Consider the following 22622-nt stretch of genomic DNA (forward strand, 5'->3'; position numbering starts at 1 on the left):
ATGACCCTTCAACAGATGAGTCCAGTGTCGTAGAGACAAAAGGGCCGCTCTCAGCTCCAGGACATTGATCGAGAGTTTGGACTCCAATGGAGACCAAATGCCCTGGACGGATCGGGGAGGAAACACGCCTCCCCAGCCCAAGAGACTGGCATCGGTTGTAACCACCAACCAGTTGAGTGGCAGAAAAGACCTGCCCAGAAGAGGGGACTGTAACCACCAGCGGAGAGATGACCTCACCGGAGGCGATAGATGGAAGGGATGATCCAGAGACTGCGGCGATTTGTCCCAGGAGGAGAGGATCGCCCGTTGGAGAGGGCGGGAGTGAAACTGCGCAAACGGGATCGCCTCGAAGCAGGCAACCATCTGCCCCAAGACCCGCATGCAGAAGCGGAAGAACGGTCGACGGTGGAGAAGGAGACCCCGAACCGCCCCACGGAGGATCAGACGTTTTTCCGAGGGAAGACGTACTTCCGCTGCTCCCGTGTCTAAAAGCATTCCCAGGAAGACCAGTTGTCTGGAGGGGGGAAGGGAGGACTTGGGGAAGTTGATGACCCAACCGAACCTCGTCAGAGTCTCTAGAGTGAGATCCACGCTGGCAACCGCTTGAGAAAGGGACGGAGCCTTGATGAGGATATCGTCCAAGTACGGTAGCAGAAAAACACCCCTGGAACGGAGTAAGGCCAAAACCGGGGCCAGGACCTTGGTGAACACCCGGGGGGCTGTTGCCAGCCCAAAGGGAAGGGCGACAAACTGGAAGTGGAGGTCCCCCACGGCGAATCGGAGGAAGCGATGGTGACACCGGGCTACCGGAACATGGAGGTAGGCATCCTGTATATCGATGGAAGACATGAAATCTCCCTGCTCCAGGGAAGCCACCGCGGAACGGAGGGACTCCATCCGAAACCGTCGAAGGAGGAGAAAACGGTTGAGCTTTTTGAGGTCCAAAATGGGCCGCACGGAACCTCCCTTCTTGGGAACTACAAAGAGGTTCGAGTAGAACCCTTGGAACCTTTCCTCTAGAGGAACGGGGGTAATCACCCCCCTGTCCAGTAAGGCTTGAACGGCCGCGGAGAACGCAACCGCGCGTTTCGGGTCCCGTGGCGGGCGGGAGCGAAAGAACCGATCTGGAGGGAAGGATGCAAATTCGATTTTGTATCCGGAGCACACAATTTCGAGGGCCCAGGCGTCGGAGACGTGAGCCAACCAGACGTCCCTGAAAAGGAGGAGCCGGCCCCCCACCCGGGTGGGTGGGGGCGCGCCTTCAGGCAGAGGATTGCTTTGCTGCGGGTGTGCGGGCAGCCTGCGGCTTGCGCCAGGAGGGCTGCGCCCGAAAAAACGGCTTCCTATGCTTGTCCTGGGGAGGAGCCGAAGCGGCAGCTGTGGTGGGAGCCCCAGAGGCCCTGCGGGAGGCCCGAAAACGAGACGCACCAGGGCGTCCGCGGGGGGCGCCCCTGGCTTGGGGTTGAGGAAGATGGGTGCTTTTACCACCCGTGGCCTCCGAAATAAGTTCGTCTAGGCGGACCCCGAAAAGGCGGGAACCCGCAAACGGTAGCCCCGCCAAGGAACGTTTGGAGGCAGCGTCCGCTTTCCAAACCTTCAGCCAGAGCTCCCTCCTGACGGAAACTGCCAGGGCGGAGGAGCGTGCAATAAGGGCTCCCGCATCAAGGGAGGCCTCACAAACAAAATTCCCGGCCCGAACAATAAGCTGGGCCAAGGAACGCAGGTCCTGGATGGGGACGTCCGAGTCCAACTCCTGTTCCAGCTGCGCACCCCAAGCAGAGATTGCTTTCCCTGCCCAAGCAGAGGCAAAAACCGGTCTGAGAGCAGAACCGGAGGCAGCAAAAATGCCCTTAGAAAGGGTCTCTATGCGACGGTCCTCCGCTGACTGAAGAGAGGACCCGTCGGGAACAGGGATGGCCGTGTTCTTTGACAGCCGGGCCACAGGGGGGTCCACCTTGGGTGGGGAAGACCATGTGGCCACGACATCGGCTGGAAAAGGATAGCAAATGTCCAGCTTCTTGGGGTTGACAAAACGGGCGTCCGGGCGAGCCCAAGCCTTAGACACCACAGAGGAGAAATCAGAGTGGATTGGAAAGACTTTTGAGACCTGCCTGGGTCTGATAAATGAGACGCTAGCTGCGTCCGAGCTAGGGGGATCATCCTGCACCTTAAAGGTGTCACGAATATCAGAGATGAGTTGACCCATCGCTGAGGCTAGCTTGGACGGCAGGGCCGAGTCCATTTCCAAATCTGAAACCGCCAATTCACCTTCAGAGAGCGAATCCTTTGGAGAGGAGAGGCTCGTCTGGGTGCGCACGCGTGGCGGGGAGAGGGAGGCATCCGAGGAGGAGGCTCGCTCTACTCTAATACGCTTCTGAGAGTGCCTAGCTCGGGAGGGGTCACTAAAAGAGAGTGAACCCGCTGCAGCGGCAGAAGCAGTGGACCCGGAGGGCGCGACAATCAGAGAGGCGTCCTGCGGGGTAGGTGGCCTGTCTATTAGGCGGCCCACGACATGAGTGAGGCTTTCCACGGCCTGGGACAGGGATCTAGCCCAGTCAGGCGGGTCAGAGGCAGCAGGGAGCGACACAGCGGGCGACTGAGGCTGCGGTGGAGCCCGGCATGCAGTACAGTGCGGATCAGACTGCCCCCGGGGAAAGGGTTCCCTACAAGCAGTACAGGCATGGTACCAAGGCTTGGCGGCTGCAGAAGGGTCTGACATGGTGGAACAAAGATGTTGCACTTAAAGTGGGAGACCCCAAGGAAAGGAACGGGGATAACACCCAAGCGACAGTACTGTGGCACGGAGGGGGTTAAAAGTCCTACCAGACCCGGATGAGGCAAGCGGCAGCGGTAAGGGGAACAGACTGAGGAGGCTGTGGAGGAGAGGCAGCAGCACCGGCTCCGGATCGCACTGCAGAGAGGATTCCACGCAGCACTGTGCGATGAACCCGGAAGTAGCGGAGCGCATGTAGGAAGCTCCGCCCCCTCTCTGCCGCTCTGAAGCAGAGCCGCGCGCGCGCGGCAAAATGATTTTAACCCCCAAGGATGATGAAGTGCCGGCCTGAAATGGCGCCGTTCACGCCAAGAAAGCGGCCCCCTCCGCGCCTGGATGTGGCAGACGGCTTGCTTTTTTCCTGCAGCCGTCCCCTGAAGGCAGCGTCCCTGCCAAGGACTTGCCCAGATAAACTCCCCTGCCCGGTAACGGTCCCGATATATGCCCGGGGGGGGGGGGAGGGGTGGGCGCACGATGTAGCAGTGGCCATGTAGTAACAGTGGCCATGGGAGCCCAGGAGGCCTGTAGCAGCGGTGGGAGGGAGGAAGGGGAGGCTGGAGCAGCCTGTCTCACCATACGCTGTCTTCGCCCTCAATCCATCCAGCGGGGTCGCCCCTTCAGCTCCTGGCACCGCAGTGGCAGGAAGCCGGGGGAGGGACTTGGCGTGCGGGCGACCCTGAGCTGGCGGGACGCAGGGGAGCGAGGCTGCCCTGGTCCACCTTGTCTTCTGTGGGGGAGGCGGCAGTGCGGAATTACCGGCACTGGCGCAACTCAACCCCGGGAGAAACAGAGGGGTCTAATGCGCCTCTGTTGTCCCTGTAGGTAGAAAAAAACCGAATTAAAAACAACAAATAACGCAAAAATAAAAAATCATAGGAAAACAACCCTGCATAAGCAGGGGGTGTCTTGCCTCCTTGGACACTAAGCAAAAACTGGCAGTCTCTTCTCCAGGCTGAAGGGTATAGCTGATGGAGGAGGGGCTTACAGCTTTCACTTAGTGTCACGCCTCCTAGGGAGCAGAGCTATACCCATGGTTTCCTGTGTCCCCCAAGGAATATGGGCGAGAAATCTGGTTTTAGATTGTATGGCCACAGATATACGGTATATCTTTACATAACCCATAAAATTCCCATTAAAGTGATTCTATCAAGTGATATATGCCACCTTATCTGAGCTCTGTAATATACACTGCTCAAAAAAATAAAGGGAACACAAAAATAACACATCCTAAATCTGAGTTAATTAAATATTCTTCTGAAATACTTTGTTCTTTACATAGTTGAATGTGCTGACAACAAAATCACACAAAAATAAAAAAATGGAAATAAATTTTTTTAACCCATGGAGGTCTGGATTTGGAGTCACACTCAAAATTAAAGTGGAAAAACACACTACAGGCTGATCCAACTTTGATGTAATGTCCTTAAAACAAGTCAAAATGAGGCTCAGTAGTGTGTGTGACCTCCCTACAACGCCTGTGCATGCTCCTGATGAGGTGGTGGACGGTCTCCTGAGGGATCTCCTCCCAGACCTGGACTAAAGCATCTGCCAACTCCTGGACAGTCTGTGGTGCAACATGACGTTGGTGGATAGAGCGAGACATGATGTCCCAGATGTGCTCAATTGGATTCAGGTCTGGGGAACGGGCGGGCCAGTCCATAGCATCAATGCCTTCGTCTTGCAGGAACTGCTGACACACTCCAGTCACATTAGGAGGAACCCAGGGCCAACCGCACCAGCATATGGTCTCACAAGGGGTCTGAGGATCTCATCTCGGTACCTAATGGCAGTCAGGCTACCTCTGGCGAGCACATGGAGGGCTGTGCGGCCCTCCAAAGAAATGCCACCCCACACCATTACTGACCCAATGCCAAACCGGTCATGCTGGAGGATGTTGCAGGCAGCAGAACGTTCTCCACAGCGTCTCCAGACTCTGTCACGTCTGTCCCATGTGCTCAGTGTGAACCTGCTTTCATCTGTGAAGAGCACAGGACGCCAGTGGCGAATCTGCCAATCTTGGTGTTCTCTGGCAAATGCCAAACGTCCTGCACGGTGTTGTGCTGTAAGCACAACCCCCACCTGTGGACGTCGGGCCCTCATATCACCCTCATGGAGTCTGTTTCTGACCGTTTGAGCAGACACATGCACATTTGTGGCCTGCTGGAGGTCATTTTACAGGGCTCTGGCAGTGCCCCTCCTGTTCCTCCTTGCACAAAGGCGGAGGTAGCTGTCCTGCTGCTGGGTTGTTGCCCTCCTACGGCCTCCTCCACGTCTCCTGATGTACTGGCCTGTCTCCTGGTAGCGCCTCCATGCTCTGGACACTACGCTGACAGACACAGCAAACCTTCTTGCCACAGCTCGCATTGATGTGCCATCCTGGATAAGCTGCACTACATGAGCCACTTGTGTGGGTTGTAGACTCCGTCTCATGCTACCACTCGAGTGAAAGCACCGCCAGCATTCAAAAGTGACCAAAACATCAGCCAGGAAGCTGGCTGCTAATTGCCTATTATTTCCACCTGTTGTCTATCCCATTTGCACAACATCATGTGAAATTGATTGTCACTCAGTGTTGCTTCCTAAGTGGACAGTTTGATTTCACAGAAGTGTGATTGACTTGGAGTTACATTGTGTTTAAGTGTTCCCTTTTATTTTTTTGAGCAGTGTATATGTGTATGAGTTAGAGGAAAAATAATACAGAAAACCTGACTGGACTCCTGAGAGAGACAATAGGAGTCCTGATTAGACCACCCACACAGTGATTGATAACCTTATATATACATACACTGACAATCATCTTGTGTGTGAGGGGTGATCAGGACTCTCACTGTCTCTTCTAGGAGTCCTGTCAAGATTTACTCTGAAATCATGTGAACCTACATAGAGCTCTGTTCCTTCTATCATATCACATACTGCTCCCAAGTTCACCTTTAAGTATACATTTTAATTTAAGCAAAACCTAGGAAAAACCTTTTGAACAAATGTTTTACTTAATATTGATTTATATATATTTTTTTTCTCCCAGTTCCAGCATTTTAAAGATGTCGAGCTTGCAAAAATCAAACTAGAAGAACGGGAAAGGTCCCAGAAGGAGATTTCTGATTTGCGAAGAGAATTGGAAAAGACCTACCAGTTGAAATGTGAAGGCTTAGTGTCACGAGAGAAGAATGCTGTAGAGAGACTTCAGAGGCAACAAGAGGCAAGAGCAAGCTGATCATGTTATAGGAATCTCTGTCATTGGAGTAATATCCAGTACTTATTATTTTCTTGGATGATTGGCAAGTAACAATTTTTTTTTTTTTCACCTTTTTGCTGCTTTTTACATTTTTATTTGATGAGGGCTTTTATTTTCTCATACTGTAACGTACAGGGACAACCCTGGGCCTGGGCGTCAGCTTCTGCTAGTTCTGTTAGGTATAAAGAAAAGAGCATCTTCTTAAGACATTTGACAGGTATTTAAACAGAGTGTTTAGATGGAGCATCTTCTTTCTTTACAGATTGAATCCAAGGAAGTGTATGCTCAGAGACAGACCCTGCTCAAGGAGATTGAGACTGTGCGAAACCGAGAAATGGACCTTCGCCAACGCATTGAAGCTTTTGAGCTGTATGTTTTAGTATTTCGTTATCTTTCACTCTTCAGTCACACTCAGTTACCTTAATGTCAAATGTATTTAATCGGCAGCATAGAAAAGGTAATAAACCAGGCACATTGTCCTGTACGGCTAGCTCAGCTGAATATAATGATACCTGTCACTTAGCGATCCGTTGCTTCTTTCTGGAGAAAACCGTACTTTTAATCTATAAGCAAATGAGCAGTTAGGTGCACCGAGGATAGACCTAAGCCATACAAACGGTGCACCCCTGCTCCTTTTGCTCCCTCTGCTAGCTCCTTCTCCTTGATTAGCATGACCAAGTTCCTGTATAGTCATCTCACCTGGTCCAGTCATTTCATAATGATTTCCTGATGACCGATTCCTTTTAAGTAAACCTGAAATGATAGATGGTGAAAGGTGATGATGAATGGAAACAAATATTGACTCTTAAAGAGGTCATCCTGGCCTATCTTCAGGATTGATGGTTACTGCAGCTGATTAAGCTGAAAGAGAGCAGCGTATTTTAGTAAATATTTGTATACCCCAGGTAATAACAATTTTTGGTCACCATTGTCCTGTTCCTCTGTTATTCCTCCTGAATGTTTATAACACAATTGAAAAGTATGTTACCGTTCCCACTTGTTCAAAGGGTGTGTCCCTGCACTGCCAGCACCGATTGGACAATTTCAGATTGTGTGGGGGCACACCTCCCAAAATAGTAACACCTAAGGTAAATTTAGAAAAGTTTAGAAATGTTAATTATAAATATATTTTATATCATCAATCTAAGGCCCTTATTTATCCAGCATAGTGATAAACAGGGTGTTCTAATGGTGATAGAAAATCAATTCTCACCTCTCCTGTGTTCTCTCCTGTCCTTATACTATAAACAGCGATAAGCAGGATGCTCTAGTGATGATAGATAATCAGTTCTCACCTCTCCTGTGTTCTCTCCTGTCCTTATACTATACACAGTGATAAGCAGGGTGTTCTAGTGATGATAGATAATCATTTCTCACCTCTCCTGTGTTCTCTCCTGTCCTTATACTATACACAGTGATAAGCAGGGTGTTCTAGTGATGATAGATAATCATTTCTCACCTCTCCTGTGTTCTCTGTTCCTTATAATATACACAGTGATAAGCAGGGTGTTCTAGTGGTGATAGATAATCATTTCTCACCTCTCCTGTGTTCTCTCCTGTTCCTTATACTATACACAGTGATAAGCAGGGTGTTTTAGTGATGATAGATAATCATTTCTCACCTCTCCTGTGTTCTCTGTTCCTTATAATATACACAGTGATAAGCAGGGTGTTCTAGTGGTGATAGATAATCATTTCTCACCTCTCCTGTGTTCTCTCCTGTTCCTTATACTATACACAGTGATAAGCAGGGTGTTCTAGTGGTGATAGATGATCAGTTCTCACTTCTCCTGTGTTCTCTCCTGTCCTTATACTATAAACAGCGTTAAGCAGGATGTTCTAGTGATGATAGATAACCAGTACTTACCTCTCCTGTGTTCTCTCCTGTCCTTATACTATAAACAGTAATAGGCAGGGTGTTCTAGTGGTGATAGATGATCAGTACTTACCTCTCCTGTGTTCTCTCCTGTCCTTATACTATAAACGGTGATAAGCAGGGTGTTCTAGTGGTGATAGATGATCAGTTCTCACTTCTCCTGTGTTCTCCCCTGTCCCTTACACAAGGTATCTTTATGCTGCTGCATGGCTCTTAGTTACAATGCCTAAAACTGTGCTGCATATGCTCAGTAGTAAGTTCTTCCTCTTAAGACCAAAGGGGAAAGTTCACTGCTGGGCATGTCTGCAGTCCTCTCTAACAGAACAGGAAGACATAATGAAATGGGTTGTCTGGAAATAAGTACATTTTCACAGGTGCCTGCAACCTGTGTCTGCTATGAAAAGAATCATACTTACCTGCTTCCTGCCACTCTGGTCCTGCGTGTCGGCTGAAGTCTGTCCATCTTCTGGTCTGAGTCTTGTTTCATTTGTCCCTGGCTGCATGGACATGATCATCTGCTCCTCTGCAGCCAATGACTGGCTTCAGCGGTGATGTGTGTCTTGTGGATTTGTCGCCTCTGAATCCAGTCATTGGCTGCAGTGGAGCAGATGATCATTCCAATGCCAGGAGGAAGTAAACAAGCTGCAGACAGAAAGATGGACCCATAGAAGCCAGTGCGCAGGACCCCGGAGCTCCAGGTAGCAGGTAAGTATGAATCTTTCTATAGCAGAGACAAGCTGTGGGCACCTGTGAAAAGATATTATTTTTTTTCCCAGACAACCCTTTTATGGCAGCACAAAATGCAGCGGCTATGCCTTTTACATGTTTCTTTTATTCCTATTTAGACTTGCACATGATTCTCTGCATTTCCAGTACATACATATCTTTTTTTCTTAAAACAATTAAGTGTATATTATTATTTTTCAGTTATTAAATGCATAGTGCAATGTACCGTATATTTACAGAAATTTAGAAAATCGGGACACACTGGCCTCATTGCCTTGGTTTTTATACTTTAAAGAGTAACTGAACTTTTGTATTTTTTATTTTTTTTTGTGAATGTGTCCGTAATGCCCTAATAATAGTTTATTAATGTATTTTGTATTTTTATTACACTTTTGCCTCCCTAAAGCTCAAGTTTCACTGTGCACTTAAAAATCTACATTTCTGTACACCGCTGACTGCACAGCGGTGTACGGAGTACAGGCGTACACATTTTATCAATAGGAACGCAGCGCAGTGAGTACGGGCAGGAGCGCATATTCCTCCCCGCCCGGAGGTTTACTTAATGCTGGCACAGCACATGGGTACTCTGTACCCCTGTGCTATGCCTGGATTAGCTGAGTTGCTCCTGCTTCGCTAAGCTAAGAGTCCTGCATGTCAGCTCTTAGCTTAGCGGAGCAGGCACAGGCAGGAGCCGCTCCGCTCAGCTAATCCTGGCACAGCACATGCTTACAGAGTACCCATGTGCTGTGCCAGCATTTAGTAAACCTCCGGGAGGCAGGAGCAGCAATGTGCACTCCTTCCTGTACTCACTGCGACCCCATTGATAAAAATGTCATGTCCGTACTCCGTACACCACTGACCAATCAGCGGTGTACAGAGAATTAGATTTTAAGGGGACAGGGAAAGGTGTGCTTTAGGGAGGCAAAAGTGCATTAAAAATACAAAATACATTAATAAACTATTACAAAAACTGTTATTAGGACATTAGTGACACGTTTCTAAAATAATTAAAGTTTAAGTTCTGTCTAAGCAGCCTGATTTACTGATAGTAAGAAAAAGCCTGAATTACCATTTTACTACAATAAATTTGGTATTACTAAATTATTTGTCATTTATGAAGGAATCGGAGCTGGAGTCCGCTTGTGATAAATTGTAGAGTCGGAGTCAGAACTTTGGTTTACCGACTCCACAGCCCTGATTCATGGAGAATACAGGCATTTACTTAAAACACACATGTCAGGATTGGGGACAGGTCTTCTTTAAAAGATTTTTCAGTCTTTCTTTAATAACCTATTAAAACCCTACATTATTGTCAATGCCAAACACTTTGGACATATCAATCTCATTTACTTTAGAGCTCAGAGGTTACAAGAAGAGAAGAACAGAAGTGTGAATGAGCTGCTCCGGAAGCGAGAGTTGGATGTTAAGAATATTGACGATACCTTCCAACAAAAGCTTAAAGCTGAACTTCTACGGTTAGTTTTCTTGTCTAATTGCATGTTCTATTACAGGAGTATAAAATGAGCTTTTCTGTATTAGGCTGGAAGCTCACATGCTTTGTTTCAGTGGTAGTTGTTGATGCAGTTTTTTAAAATCAAAGCCACAAGTGGATCTAACAAGAAGGAGATCTTTTAAATCCACCCCTGGCTTCAACATCAGAATCTGCCACAAAAACTGCATGTGTGCTTCCAGTCTAAGAAGGGCTATGACATAGTAGAGCTCGGTATAATCAGGTGTTTATGGGCAGTAAAAGACCAACTTGCACTAAAGCGAATTATGGCTTATATACCCATTTCACTGGCAAAGATATACAAACGAGCCACCCAAGGCGTATATTTCCACTGTCATCTTCTATATGTACATAGAGTGCGACACCGTAAATCCAAAAGAACTGGCTCTGCTATGTTTGTGGCAAAGATCCCATTGGTGTGGTAGTTCGGTGTGCAGCCAGTTTTCAGGGATGTCCCATTATTATCCACTTGTGCTATTGGTATTTTGTTGGCTTTCGTCCTAATTCAGTTTGCCATAGTCCCATTAAGTGAATGGAACAAACAGTTGTAGTTACACGGGGAGCAGGTAAACTTTGAAGAGAAAGCAGAGCTCGCACAAGCGCCGTAACCCCTTCAGACAGCTTACCGGTGGGAGTGCCAGGAGTGGACACCCGTCAATCTGATATTGATGACATAGCCTGAGGATTAATAGAGGGTTGTCCTGTGTTAAGGACCTGCTTCTGTTGTTTGTAAGACTTGTTAGCCCATAGATTTTAATCTGAATGGGATTCAATGGGAACTGTGTAACGCTTCATTTTGCTTATGGTGGTGCTGCCGGAGAATTTCTGGAGGTCCTGGCAGCACAAAACATGCTTGTCCACTGCAGCCAAGCCGTTTATGCGGTCTCACAGCTATATTGCCTGGATCCAAATCTTCTTCACCTTCACTGTCCTCAGTCGGTGATAAATAGGATGTAAATATTCATGTGGAGGTTATTTTTGGTTTATGTTTATTTTTGAAGAATCAACCATATACAGGTTCTTCTCAAAAAATTAGTATATTGTGATAAAGTTCATTATTTTCTGTAATGTACTGATAAACATTAGACTTTTATATATTTTAGATTCATTACACACAACTGAAGTAGTTCAAGCCTTTTCTTGTTTTAATATTGATGATTTTGGCATACAGCTCATGAAAACCCAAAATTCCTATCTAAAAAAATTAGCATATTTCATCCGACCAATAAAAGAAAAGTGTTTTTAATACAAAAAAAGTCAACCTTCAAATAATTAAGTTCAGTTATGCACTCAATACTTGGCCGGAAATCCTTTTGCAGAAATGACTGCTTCAATGCGGCGTGGCATGGAGGCAATCAGCCTGTGGCACTGCTGAGGTGTTATGGAGGCCCAGGATTCTTCGATAGCGGCCTTAAGCTCATCCAGAGTGTTGTGTCTTGCGTCTCTCTTTTCTCTTCCCAATATCCCACAGATTCTCTATGGGGTTCAGGTCAGGAGAGTTGGCAGGCCAATTGAGCACAGTAATACCATGGTCAGTAAACCATTTACCAGTGGTTTTGGCACTGTGAGCAGGTGCCAGGTCGTGCTGAAAAATGAAATCTTCATCTCCATAAAGCTTTTCAGCAGATGGAACCATGAAGTGCTCCAAAATCTCCTGATAGCTAGCTGCATTGACCCTGCCCTTGATAAAACACAGTGGACCAACACCAGCAGCTGACATGACACCCCAGACCATCACTGACTGTGGGTACTTGACACTGGACTTCAGGCATTTTGGCGTTTCCCTCTCCCCAATCTTCCTCAGGGTCCGGTCACCTCTTCTCGTTGTGCAGTGTTTTCTGCCACACTTTTTCCTTCCCACAGACTTCCCACTGAGGTGCCTTGATACAGCACTCTGGGAACAGCCTATTCGTTCAGAGATTTCTTTCTGTGTCTTACCCTCTTGCTTGAGGGTGTCAATGATGGCCTTCTGGAAAGCAGTCAGGTCGGCAGTCTTACCCATGATTGCGGTTTTGAGTAATGAACCAGGCTGGGAGTTTTTAAAAGCCTCAGGAATCTTTTGCAGGTGTTTAGAGTTAATTAGTTGATTCAGATGATTAGGTTAATAGCTCGTTTCGTTTAGAGAACCTTTTCATGATATGCTAATTTTTTGAGATAGGAATTTTGGGTTTTCATGAGCTGTATGCCAAATTCATCAATATTAAAACAAGAAAAGGCTTGAACTACTTCAGTTGTGTGTAATGAATCTAAAATATATGAAAGTCTAATGTTTATCAGTACATTACAGAAAATAATTAACTTTATCACAATATGCTAATTTTCTGAGAAGAACCTGTATAAAATGGAGGCATTTTTTTAAGCACTTGTCCGTCTGCATCTATAATTTCAATGGTTATGTGTGCTATAAACATGGCGGAAGGGTATTTTATAAAAATTCTTTTTATTGAAGTTTTCATATATAATCAATAAATCAGAACAGTTAATTTTTTTTTCCACAAGCCTTTTTGGCATCATAGTCCCTTGTTTTTTTGTTGAATACATACATATAAATTAAAGGTCTAACAAATTTTAAGTTATAAAACAAAACAAAAATATATATAAATATGTAACATAACATTGATATTAAGAAGCGGAATACACATTGTGTCCTTTATATTTTCTTACATAGTAATAGAAGACAATACTTTGTTTTTATCTGATAGGTATCAAATTGAACTAAAAGAAGAATACTTTAAGAAAACTCAAAAAGCCAATGAAGATGAGAGGAGAAATAGAGGTTGGCAAAATAAAATGCATGTTTTCAGTTTCACCATAACAATTCGAACATCAGAATTTTTTAACAAGTTATTCAAATTACTAATCCCCTTCTGCTCCTGTACCAAGGCTTCCCTGGTCCCCTCTAGTCTCTGTTAACCGGGCTTCAGAAATGATATTGGTGGCCACAATGGTGACCTCATTTGATGTTGGCATGTTACCCCCACAGCCAGTAATAAGTTGCATTAGTCATGTGTTGTCAAGTTTTTCAGTTGAAATTCTGACACACCGCTACAAATCTGTATCATAGAGGATGCTTGGGCGCTTACTGTATACTGTGTAATAGGAGCTTAGTTTATACTGTCTTATTATTGACTTTCTATAACAGTATGCAGTGAGATCAGGAGCTCCCTCTAGTGGTGGTTTCAGTTAGCCAGCATGCTTAGCTTATCTATGTTTATGCAAGGTATTTGGAGCGCTGCTGGAGCTCTGACCACTCCAAAGCTGTATAAAGAAACAAATCCGAAAATAATTTTAAATATACTGTATTTAGAGTAAAAAAAGTGGTTTTCAGAGTCACTTACAATATGGTCCATCGGATTTTCTTGTAGCGTCCCACAACTTGACAGTAAAATTAGCAGTGCATGCAGCACTATTTTTGCTGTGGAACATGACCTAATTTGCAGAGAGATCCTATGACCGAGACGTGAGCCTAGTCTTAACACCATTTTACTTTGTGTTGTATTTTTAGAGGAAGCGGCACGGTTACGTGAAGATACGATTGTTATCAACATGAAGAAACAGGACCTGGAACAAGCTGTATCTCGCACATCGCAGCTTCAGGTGAAAATACATGGTTATGGTCCCATAAAGAAGTTAAATTCAGGCAACCTGAGGCATCAGTTGTGATGGAGCAGATTATACAGGTGGATTCTGTCAGGTCTCTTATATTAACCAGAGAGCAGCATAATATGTGATAGAAAGAGATTACACCTAAATGTTGCAAGAAAAAAATCAAGTGACCCATTTGGAATTACCTGGATTTCTGCCTGGATTACTAATATAATCTAGTCTGATTGTTATCAAAGTCAGTTATAGACAAACACAAACTAAACTATACTTGCCAATTCACAGGCAATTATCGGGAACAAACCGTTCATTCCTGATCATTGCCTGAGCAGAGGTGAGATATGAGCAGTCGCTACTGTGATCGATTGTTTCTATTCAGATTAATTGTTTGAATAACCTCTTTCCTTTAAATGCTCATCCTCAATAATTGTCCCGATGTAAAAGGACCACAGAGGATCTGTGCTCCATGCCGTTTGTCAGCGCTTAGGCCAATAAATGGCAACGGACGGTCACACTGGGGACCAGAAGGAGCAGGGATTGGAGCTTCAGCACTGAGATAGAGCGGTGGTGAATAAATAAGTGTCTTTTCTTTCATTTTCAGGACCGAAACTAAGATTGGTTTTAGGGTTACAGAACCCCGTTAATAACACATGTAAAGGGTTGCACCATTCATGTCTTTTATTGAGCACATTGAGTAAACCTGTGTGATGATGGCCAGTACATGGAGGCACCAGGCTGCAGTAATTGCATGCTGATTTCGGCTAATTGTACTGTATTGTAGTTTTCTACATGTACCTGCAAATTAAATGACATCAAGTATAGGTGTAACCCAGAAATTAGTGGTAATCCAGCCCTAATGCACCATGTATGGGCACTCCTAATGACATCTCCAAGATGTTTCAATTAAGGAGAAGAGTTTGGAAGTGTGGGGTTACATGTGCTTTGCCCATTAAATAAAGGCACATAAAGCCTGGTTACTGACAAATCTGTTGCTCTCAAGAAAGATTGGCTAATGTGAACCATGTCTCGATGCAAACAACTATCATTTGACCTCAGAAGATGCGTTCTAAAGGTGCTCTCACCCACCCCCAGAAGATAGGACTAGTAGTCTTAATCTTAAAATCTTACTGACCTCAGTAGTGGTCTCCTTGTTGGATGCTACATCTCTCACTCGGAGCTGAGGGGAGGGACGGTGAAGTTGTGCCCCTATTGCACTCACTGGAGCAAAACGTATCACACCACTTCTGATAATATAAGTTCTGCTTAAAGGGGTTCTCCTTGGCTATTCATATTGATGACCTATACACTTCTACAGGAGCGATCCGTCCCATTGAAATGAATGGGACGGCTTGGGTGTAATTACACCTGCTCACCGCTGCGGATGCGACCAGGAGCAGGTAAACAATGAAGAGGAGGCAGCGCTGGCACGGCGCACGCCTTTTCTTCAAACAGCTGATCGTCGGGGGTGTCGGGTGTTGGTCCCCCACCAATCTGATATTGATGACCTATCCTGAGGATAGGTCATCAATAAAAATAACTTGGACAGCCCCTTTAAGATAACATAGTTTATAAGGCCGAAAAAAGACATTTGTCCATCCAGTTCGGCCTGTTATCCTGCAAGTTGATCCAGAGGAAGGCAAAAAAACCCTGTGAGGTAGAAGCCAATTTTCCCCACTTAAGTGGGGAAAAATTCCTTCCCGACTCCAATCAGGCAATCAGAATATCTCCCTGGATCAACGACCCCTCTCTAGTAGCTATAGCCTGTAATATTATTACGCTCCAGAAATACATCCAGGCCCCTCCTGAATTCCTTTATTGTACTCACCATCACCACCTCCTCAGGCAGAGAGTTCCATAGTCTCACTGCTCTTACCGTAAAGAATCCTTTTCTATGTTTGTGTACAAACCTTCTTTCCTCCAGACACAGAGGATGTCCCCTCGTCACAGTCACAGTTCTGGGGATAAATAAATATATTTGTAGTGTTGCCCCCAGCTTCTACCTAGTTCTGTCAGCAATTTAGCATAGTCAAAACCGCTCATAGGTCCCTGGGGATGAACAACCCCCTTAAAGGGAGTCTTTCGGGCGGACCTCTCCCCAGGATGGCCTGACTTGCCGAGGGAATCATATTTACCTGGTCCGGCTCCTTTGCTCCCTCTCCACCACTGCAGATCTCCAGGCACCACGCATCAACATCCGGTTGAGCGAGGGTCATGTGGCCACTGGCTGCAGCAGTGTCATGTCCCCCATGCTTCATGTCACTGGGTAACACGTTTAAAGGGGTTTTCCCACTAGTATTTATCACTTTTCTGCAGGTTAGGCAATCATTGGGGGTCCGACCAGTTACTCGACTGTTTCCATGAAATTGTATAGAGCAATACTGCTCAAGCGTGGGCCCTGCTTTGTACAACTCCTCACAGCATCCGTCGGGTGAAGCAGAACGTTCCACGCATGCACTATACGCTCTGGCATGGCCCTGGCATTTTTTTAGCAGGTGCAACACAAATTGCTCCTATTTGTTGCTGGAATTTTAGCAAGGATGGAACCACAACTGGAGCAAATACTGGACTGACACAGGTCAAATTGTCACCTTGTTTTTTCTGTTAGTGAAGTGGTTGCTGGTGTTCACTTTATGCCTCATTATTTGGGAAATTTATGACTGCAGTAAATGCAAATAATGATAATAAAGGACCGGCACTCACTGTTCCTCTCTTTTTGAATCAATCGAAGCTTGTGTCTAAATTAAGTTTGTATTCTTTGTATATCTGACCTTTTTCTATTTTATTTTCTGTTTGTTCATTTTAGGTAGAGGTGGACACCCTAAAAGCACAGTTGTCTCTTGTTACGCAGCAGAACCAAAACCTGAGTGAGAAGCTTAGGGAATTTGCAGCCTATCCCCTAATACAGCAGGAAAAGCTTGAACTTCAGGCTCAAATCCGGTTACTTAAACAGCAAATAGAGGAGCTCCAGAGAGAAAACCATATCCTCAGGGAAAGTGAGTGATGTTGTCTCCATAAATGTAATGATGTTTTCTGTCAATCGTGTGAAAGCATATGAACAAGAACCTCTCACCAAAAAATTCACTGAAATCTGCAGGCAGCATGATATAGAGCTGGGGGAGCTGAGCAGATTGATGTATAGTTTTGGGGGAGATGATTCAGTTAAACTTGTAATTTATACATTTAAATCTTTCCTTTTTTTAACGTCATTGTACACAGGGGAGGTGTTATCAATGATAGCATTCTCTGTGTAAGTGTGTATACAGAGATAGCGGTCAGTCTCTGATAGCTGTACACAGGGGAGGTGTTATCAGTGATTGATGGCATTCTCTGTAAGTGTATATACATACATAGCTGTCAGTCACTGATAGCTGTACACAGGGGAGGTGTTACCAGTGATTGATAGCATTCTCTGTGTAAGTGTGTATACATACATAGCTGTCAGTCTCTGATAGCTGTACACAGGGGAGGTGTTATCAGTGATTGATGGCATTCTCTGTAAGTGTGTATACATACATAGCTGTCAGTCTCTGATAGCTGTACACAGGGGAGGTGTTATCAGTGATTGATAGCATTCTCTGTAAGTGTGTATACATACATAGCGGTCAGTCTCTGATAGCTGTACACAGGGGAGGTGTTATCAGTGATTGATAGCATTCTCTGTGTAAGTGTGTATACATACATAGCTGTCAGTCACTGATAGCTGTACACAGGGGAGGTGTTATCAGTGATTGATGGCATTCTCTGTGTAAGTGTGTATACATAGATAGCGGTCAGTCTCTGATAGCTGTACACAGGTGAGGTGTTATCAGTGATTGATAGCATTCTCTGTGTAAGTGTGTATACATACATAGCTGTCAGTCACTGATAGCTGTACACAGGGGAGGTGTTATCAGTGATTGATGGCATTCTCTGTGTAAGTGTGTATACATACATAGCTGTCAGTCACTGATAGCTGTACACAGGGGAGGTGTTATCAGTGATTGATGGCATTCTCTGTGTAAGTGTGTATACATACATAGCTGTCAGTCACTGATAGCTGTACACAGGGGAGGTGTTATCAGTGATTGATAGCATTCTCTGTAAGTGTATATACATACATAGCTGTCAGTCACTGATAGCTGTACACAGGAGAGGTGTTATCAGTGATTGATAGCATTCTCTATAAGTGTATATACATACATAGCTGTCAGTCACTGATAGCTGTACACAGGGGAGGTGTTATCAGTGATTGATAGCATTCTCTGTGTAAGTGTGTATACATAGATAGCGGTCAGTCTCTGATAGCTGTACACAGGGGAGGTGTTATCAGTGATTGATGGCATTCTCTGTGTAAGTGTGTATACATAGATAGCGGTCAGTTGCTGGTAGTTGTACACAGATGAGGTGTTACCAGTGATTAATAGTATCCCCTGTGTAAGTGTATATACATAGATAGTTGTCAGTCACTGATAGCTGTACACAGTGGGAGGTGTTATCAGTGATTGATAGCATTCTCTGTGTAAGTGTGTATACATACATAGCTGTCAGTCACTGATAGCTGTACACAGGGGAGGTGTTATCAGTGATTGATAGCATTCTCTGTGTAAGTGTGTATACATACATAGCTGTCAGTCTCTGATAGCTGTACACAGGGGAGGCGTTTTATCAATGATTAACCCCTTCTCGACCAGCACCGTAATAGTATGGCGCAACGAACAACCGGCCCCCGGGCATAGTTGATCGGGAACCGGGGTGCGATGGCTGCTCTGCCGAGCAGGAAGCCATGTTAGCTAAGGGCGGGGGGAGGTATTTCCGCCCCCCCCCCCCCCTGCAGCCCCGATCGCTGCTATTGGCTGGATTCCCTACACATGAGCATCGCCGCTCCAGCTGCAATACGGAGCTGCAGGGTGTGTCATCTGGAGGTGACCGGTGCTGAACAAGTCTAGGTCAGGCAAGGGACACCAGTGTTTTGGGTCCCCTGCCAGCGCTGCTATTGGCTGGAACAACACTCCAGCCAATGGCAGCGCTATAGCTGCACAGGAAGAGGCAAAACTTCCCTGCATGCAGCCATTCTAGCTGGTGACTGCATGCAGAGAGGTTCTGTGCTGCTTGTGGCTTGCTGGGACTTGTAGTGCACACCACTGCGCTTTTAACCCCTTTCCTGCTGAAAAGAGGAAGAAAGAAGAACATCTGGAATAGCTGCACAGATTATATATTTTTTTTCATTTGCAGCTGTTCCAGATCCCTAAACCACCCCCCGTCCCCCTCGTCATTTTTTTACGGACGCCATTTTGTCCATGCACCACTTTTGTTTTTTTGCCATTTTCCAGCTCTGCGCCACTCTTTCTGCGTGCTGTATAGATGAGTCCCTGGTACATTTGAAGGGGAGGGTAAGATTCCGCCAGTACCTGCCCAGCAAGCGAGCAAGGTATGGCATAAAAATGTATAAACTCTGTGAGAGTAACTCCGGGTACACCTATAGGTTTGGGGTTTATTTTTTAAATCAGATATTTCTTTATTAACATTTTCCAGTCTTATTTTATCACATTAACATGATATTTTGTAGACCACAGATGTATACATTATCTGTCATATATAGTATATAATATATACATTCTATTACACATATCTACATAGGACATGGCATAAATCCACATATAGCCTCTGGTATCAAAAGTATCTTCAATGTGAGTACAATTATCCATCCTAAACAAATAAACCCATACCTCCCCCCCCCCCCCCCCTCCCTAATCCCTTTAAGGCAGGACACACTCCTAAAACATCTTCCTTAGTCATCACTCTCGGGGTGTCGGCACCACATTACTCTTAAATAAGCCATCTACCATCATCTAATTCCAATCAGCGATGTTCCATATAACATCCTAGTCCATCATCAATCTTCCCATACAGCCACATTCTAGTTCCAGGTAACCCCCTCACTATCAGGCTTCTATAAATGCCCCACACACCTGCCACCATCCAATATTCTATATATATCATCCATTCTCACTGCATTCACCTTGTCATAGAAAAAGTCCTTGTAAGTGCCAGCCAGGAGCTACAGCACCCAGAATTATCAATCCAGCTGCCCCAGATTGCTTCGAATTTGGACAGACACTTCCTTTTTTGATATACTCCTCTTTCTAGACGAATCACAATATTTAATCTAGCAACATATTCTGATATATCAGGAGGTATGGGCTGGATCCACTTTGCTGCCAATGTTTTCCTAGCTTGATATAACATTCTACCTATTCCAGTAGTTATAACAGACTGTAAATTATTATCTGGTACCAGGCCTAATACACACAGTTTGGGATCCAACTTAAAACTAGCACTATATACTTTGTTCACCAGATGTAGTATTGCTTTCCAATAAGATGACAGTGATGAACATGACCACATCATGTGTAGAAGGTCAGCTTCATCACTTCCACACTTCGGACAGGCTGGACTATTTCTGTAGCCTATTTTATGCAAGAACACTGGGGTCTTATATACCCTATGTATTAAATATAGATGGGATAACCGTGCTGCCTCACTAAGGGATAAAGTAGGGGTAAGTTCCACCGCCTCAGTCCACTGCTCATCCGTGAGTACCCCTAGATCTTTTTCCCACTGACGTCTACTTGTTAATGGATACCCTTTAAGAAAGTCCTCTAATAGGGCCTGATACACCCTGGAGATTGCTCCCTTCACTGAACCAGCTGCAACCACCATATTCAATGTCTGGCTTGACATAAATGTCACTGGGGCTATCTTAGATTGAGCTTCTAAAGCATGTCTAAGTTGTAAGTATCGATAGAACTGTGAAGAGGGCAGCCCATATTCAGAGCACAATTGTTGGTATTGTTTTAAAGTTCCTTTAAAATAAATATGGCTCAGATTCCATACCCCTTTTTTATTCCACTGGGAGAATCCATTCAGATTTTCCAATTCCTGAAGTGCGGGGTTATGCCATAAGGGCGAGATGTTCATCAATCCTGTCATCCCTAAAATACTCTTTGCCTTATTCCATACTTTCCTCATAAGAATCAAGGTCGGAATATTTCCCATTTCTCCTTTTATTTCTCCTTCAATGGCTACCAACGGGGGAGACCTATTTGCAGCCCACTTTATCAGCTGACCACTCTTCCCTCCCATGTCATCTATTACCCCCCACCCTTTAAAATGTTGGAGTTGAGCCGACAGAAAATAGAGCATAGGATTAGGCAAGGCCAGACCACCGGCTTCTTTATTCCTCTGCAGAATTTCATATTTTATTCTTCCTCTATTATTTTTCCAAATAAAAAATCGGAACAGCTGCTGTATTTTATGGAAGAAGTGCACTGGGATCCATATGGGGGAATTATGCAAAATATAAAGCAACTGAGGCATGAATATCATTTTAAGCAAATTGCCCCTACCGATCATAGAGAGAGGCAATTTATGCCAAACAGCAACCTTGCTTCTAAACCTCCCTAACAAGGGTATTAAATTACTAGGAATATAATCTGCAGGGTTCATTGACACAGTCACTCCAAGATATTTAAAAGATTGCACCACCTTGAGTTCAGAGAAAGTAGCATGAGTGGTATGCATTCGAGACGATACCGGGAGAATTACTGACTTATCCCAGTTTATACGAAGTCCAGACTGATCACCAAACTGCGATATTATAGAGATTATGGAGTCTATGGAATCCACCAGATTACCTACATAGATTAGCATGTCATCTGCATATAAAGATACGCGCTCCTCACTAGAGCCCCTCCCTAGCCCTCTCATCAGTGGAGTAGATCGTAAAAGGCACGCCAATGGCTCAATTGCTATTGCAAATAGCAAGGGAGACAACGGGCAGCCCTGTCTCGTCCCCCTCTCCAATGCAACCGAGGGTGATAATTGTCCGTTTACTCTAATTCTGGCTCTGGGCTCACTGTACAGAAGCTTGACCCATTTTAGAAAACTTATTCCAAAGCCCATCCTAGTCATGACCGCCCACAAATACTCCCACTCAACGCTGTCAAAAGCTTTGGCAGCGTCAAGTGAGATCACAGCAGCTTCACTATCCTGACCTTTCCTCCCCTCCAACTGCAGGTTTATAAACAAGCGCCTAAGATTCAATGCCGTGGATTTTCCAGGCATGAACCCAGATTGATCATCATGAATAATAGATTGAATGACCCTAGACAAACGATTAGCCAAGACTTTGGCCAGAATTTTCACATCCACCGTTAGGAGTGAGATAGGCCTATATGAATCTACGAGCGAAGGGTCTTTTCCCGGCTTGGGTATCACTACAACTATGGCTTCTCTCATGGAACATGGCAATTTACCTTCACCGTATGCATCTTTAAAAACCGTTAATAAATGTGGAAGTAATATCTCCCCATGCCTTTTATAAAATTCCCCAGGAAGACCATCGGCACCAGGTGCTTTTTCATTAGGCATAGAATTCAGGGCCATCTCCAGTTCCTCCAGGGTTATATCCTCCTCAAGAAGTGAGCTATTCTCCATAGATAAGGTAGGGACACTAATTCTTTCAAGATAACCAGCTCTATCAGAAGTAGTGGTGACCAGTCTGGACCTATACACCTCTCCAAAGTGGGTATAAAATTCTCCCAGGATATTCTCATCTCCTGTTATTAGTTGTCCATCTATTCCTCTGAGCGAGGCTATGCAGGAGGGACCATTCTGTGCTTTAGTTATTGTAGCCAACAGATGCCCCACACTTTCCCCTTCAGCAAAATACCTCTGGGCCATAAATAAACGTTTATCATCTGCTCTATTCTGTATATGTTCCCTCAAAAGCTTCTGAGCTTCCTTCCATTGTGCTTCATTAGACAACGTGGGTTGTGTTATATACGTTGTTTCCAGTTGCGTAACTCTATCTGATAGCTCCCTGTCCAGAAGACGACTTTTAGTTTTCCTAACACTAATG

At 45.2% G+C, this 22622-nt stretch overlaps 1 protein-coding gene across 2 annotated transcripts in view; it reads left to right on the top strand.

Moving 5' to 3' along the window:
• Positions 1 to 22622, top strand: part of OFD1 (OFD1 centriole and centriolar satellite protein) — a 73213-nt gene that overhangs the window by 9495 nt on the left and 41096 nt on the right. For both annotated transcript variants that reach the window (XM_040424928.1, XM_040424929.1), the window contains exons 8-13: positions 5799 to 5972; positions 6271 to 6377; positions 9966 to 10085; positions 12823 to 12896; positions 13626 to 13717; positions 16527 to 16716. In XM_040424928.1, coding sequence (XP_040280862.1) covers positions 5799 to 5972; positions 6271 to 6377; positions 9966 to 10085; positions 12823 to 12896; positions 13626 to 13717; positions 16527 to 16716 — 757 coding nt within the window. The remainder of the gene's footprint in view (positions 1 to 5798; positions 5973 to 6270; positions 6378 to 9965; positions 10086 to 12822; positions 12897 to 13625; positions 13718 to 16526; positions 16717 to 22622) is intronic.

The sequence above is a fragment of the Bufo bufo genome, chromosome 3, assembly GCF_905171765.1.
Source record: "Bufo bufo chromosome 3, aBufBuf1.1, whole genome shotgun sequence".
Lineage (NCBI taxonomy): Eukaryota > Metazoa > Chordata > Amphibia > Anura > Bufonidae > Bufo > Bufo bufo.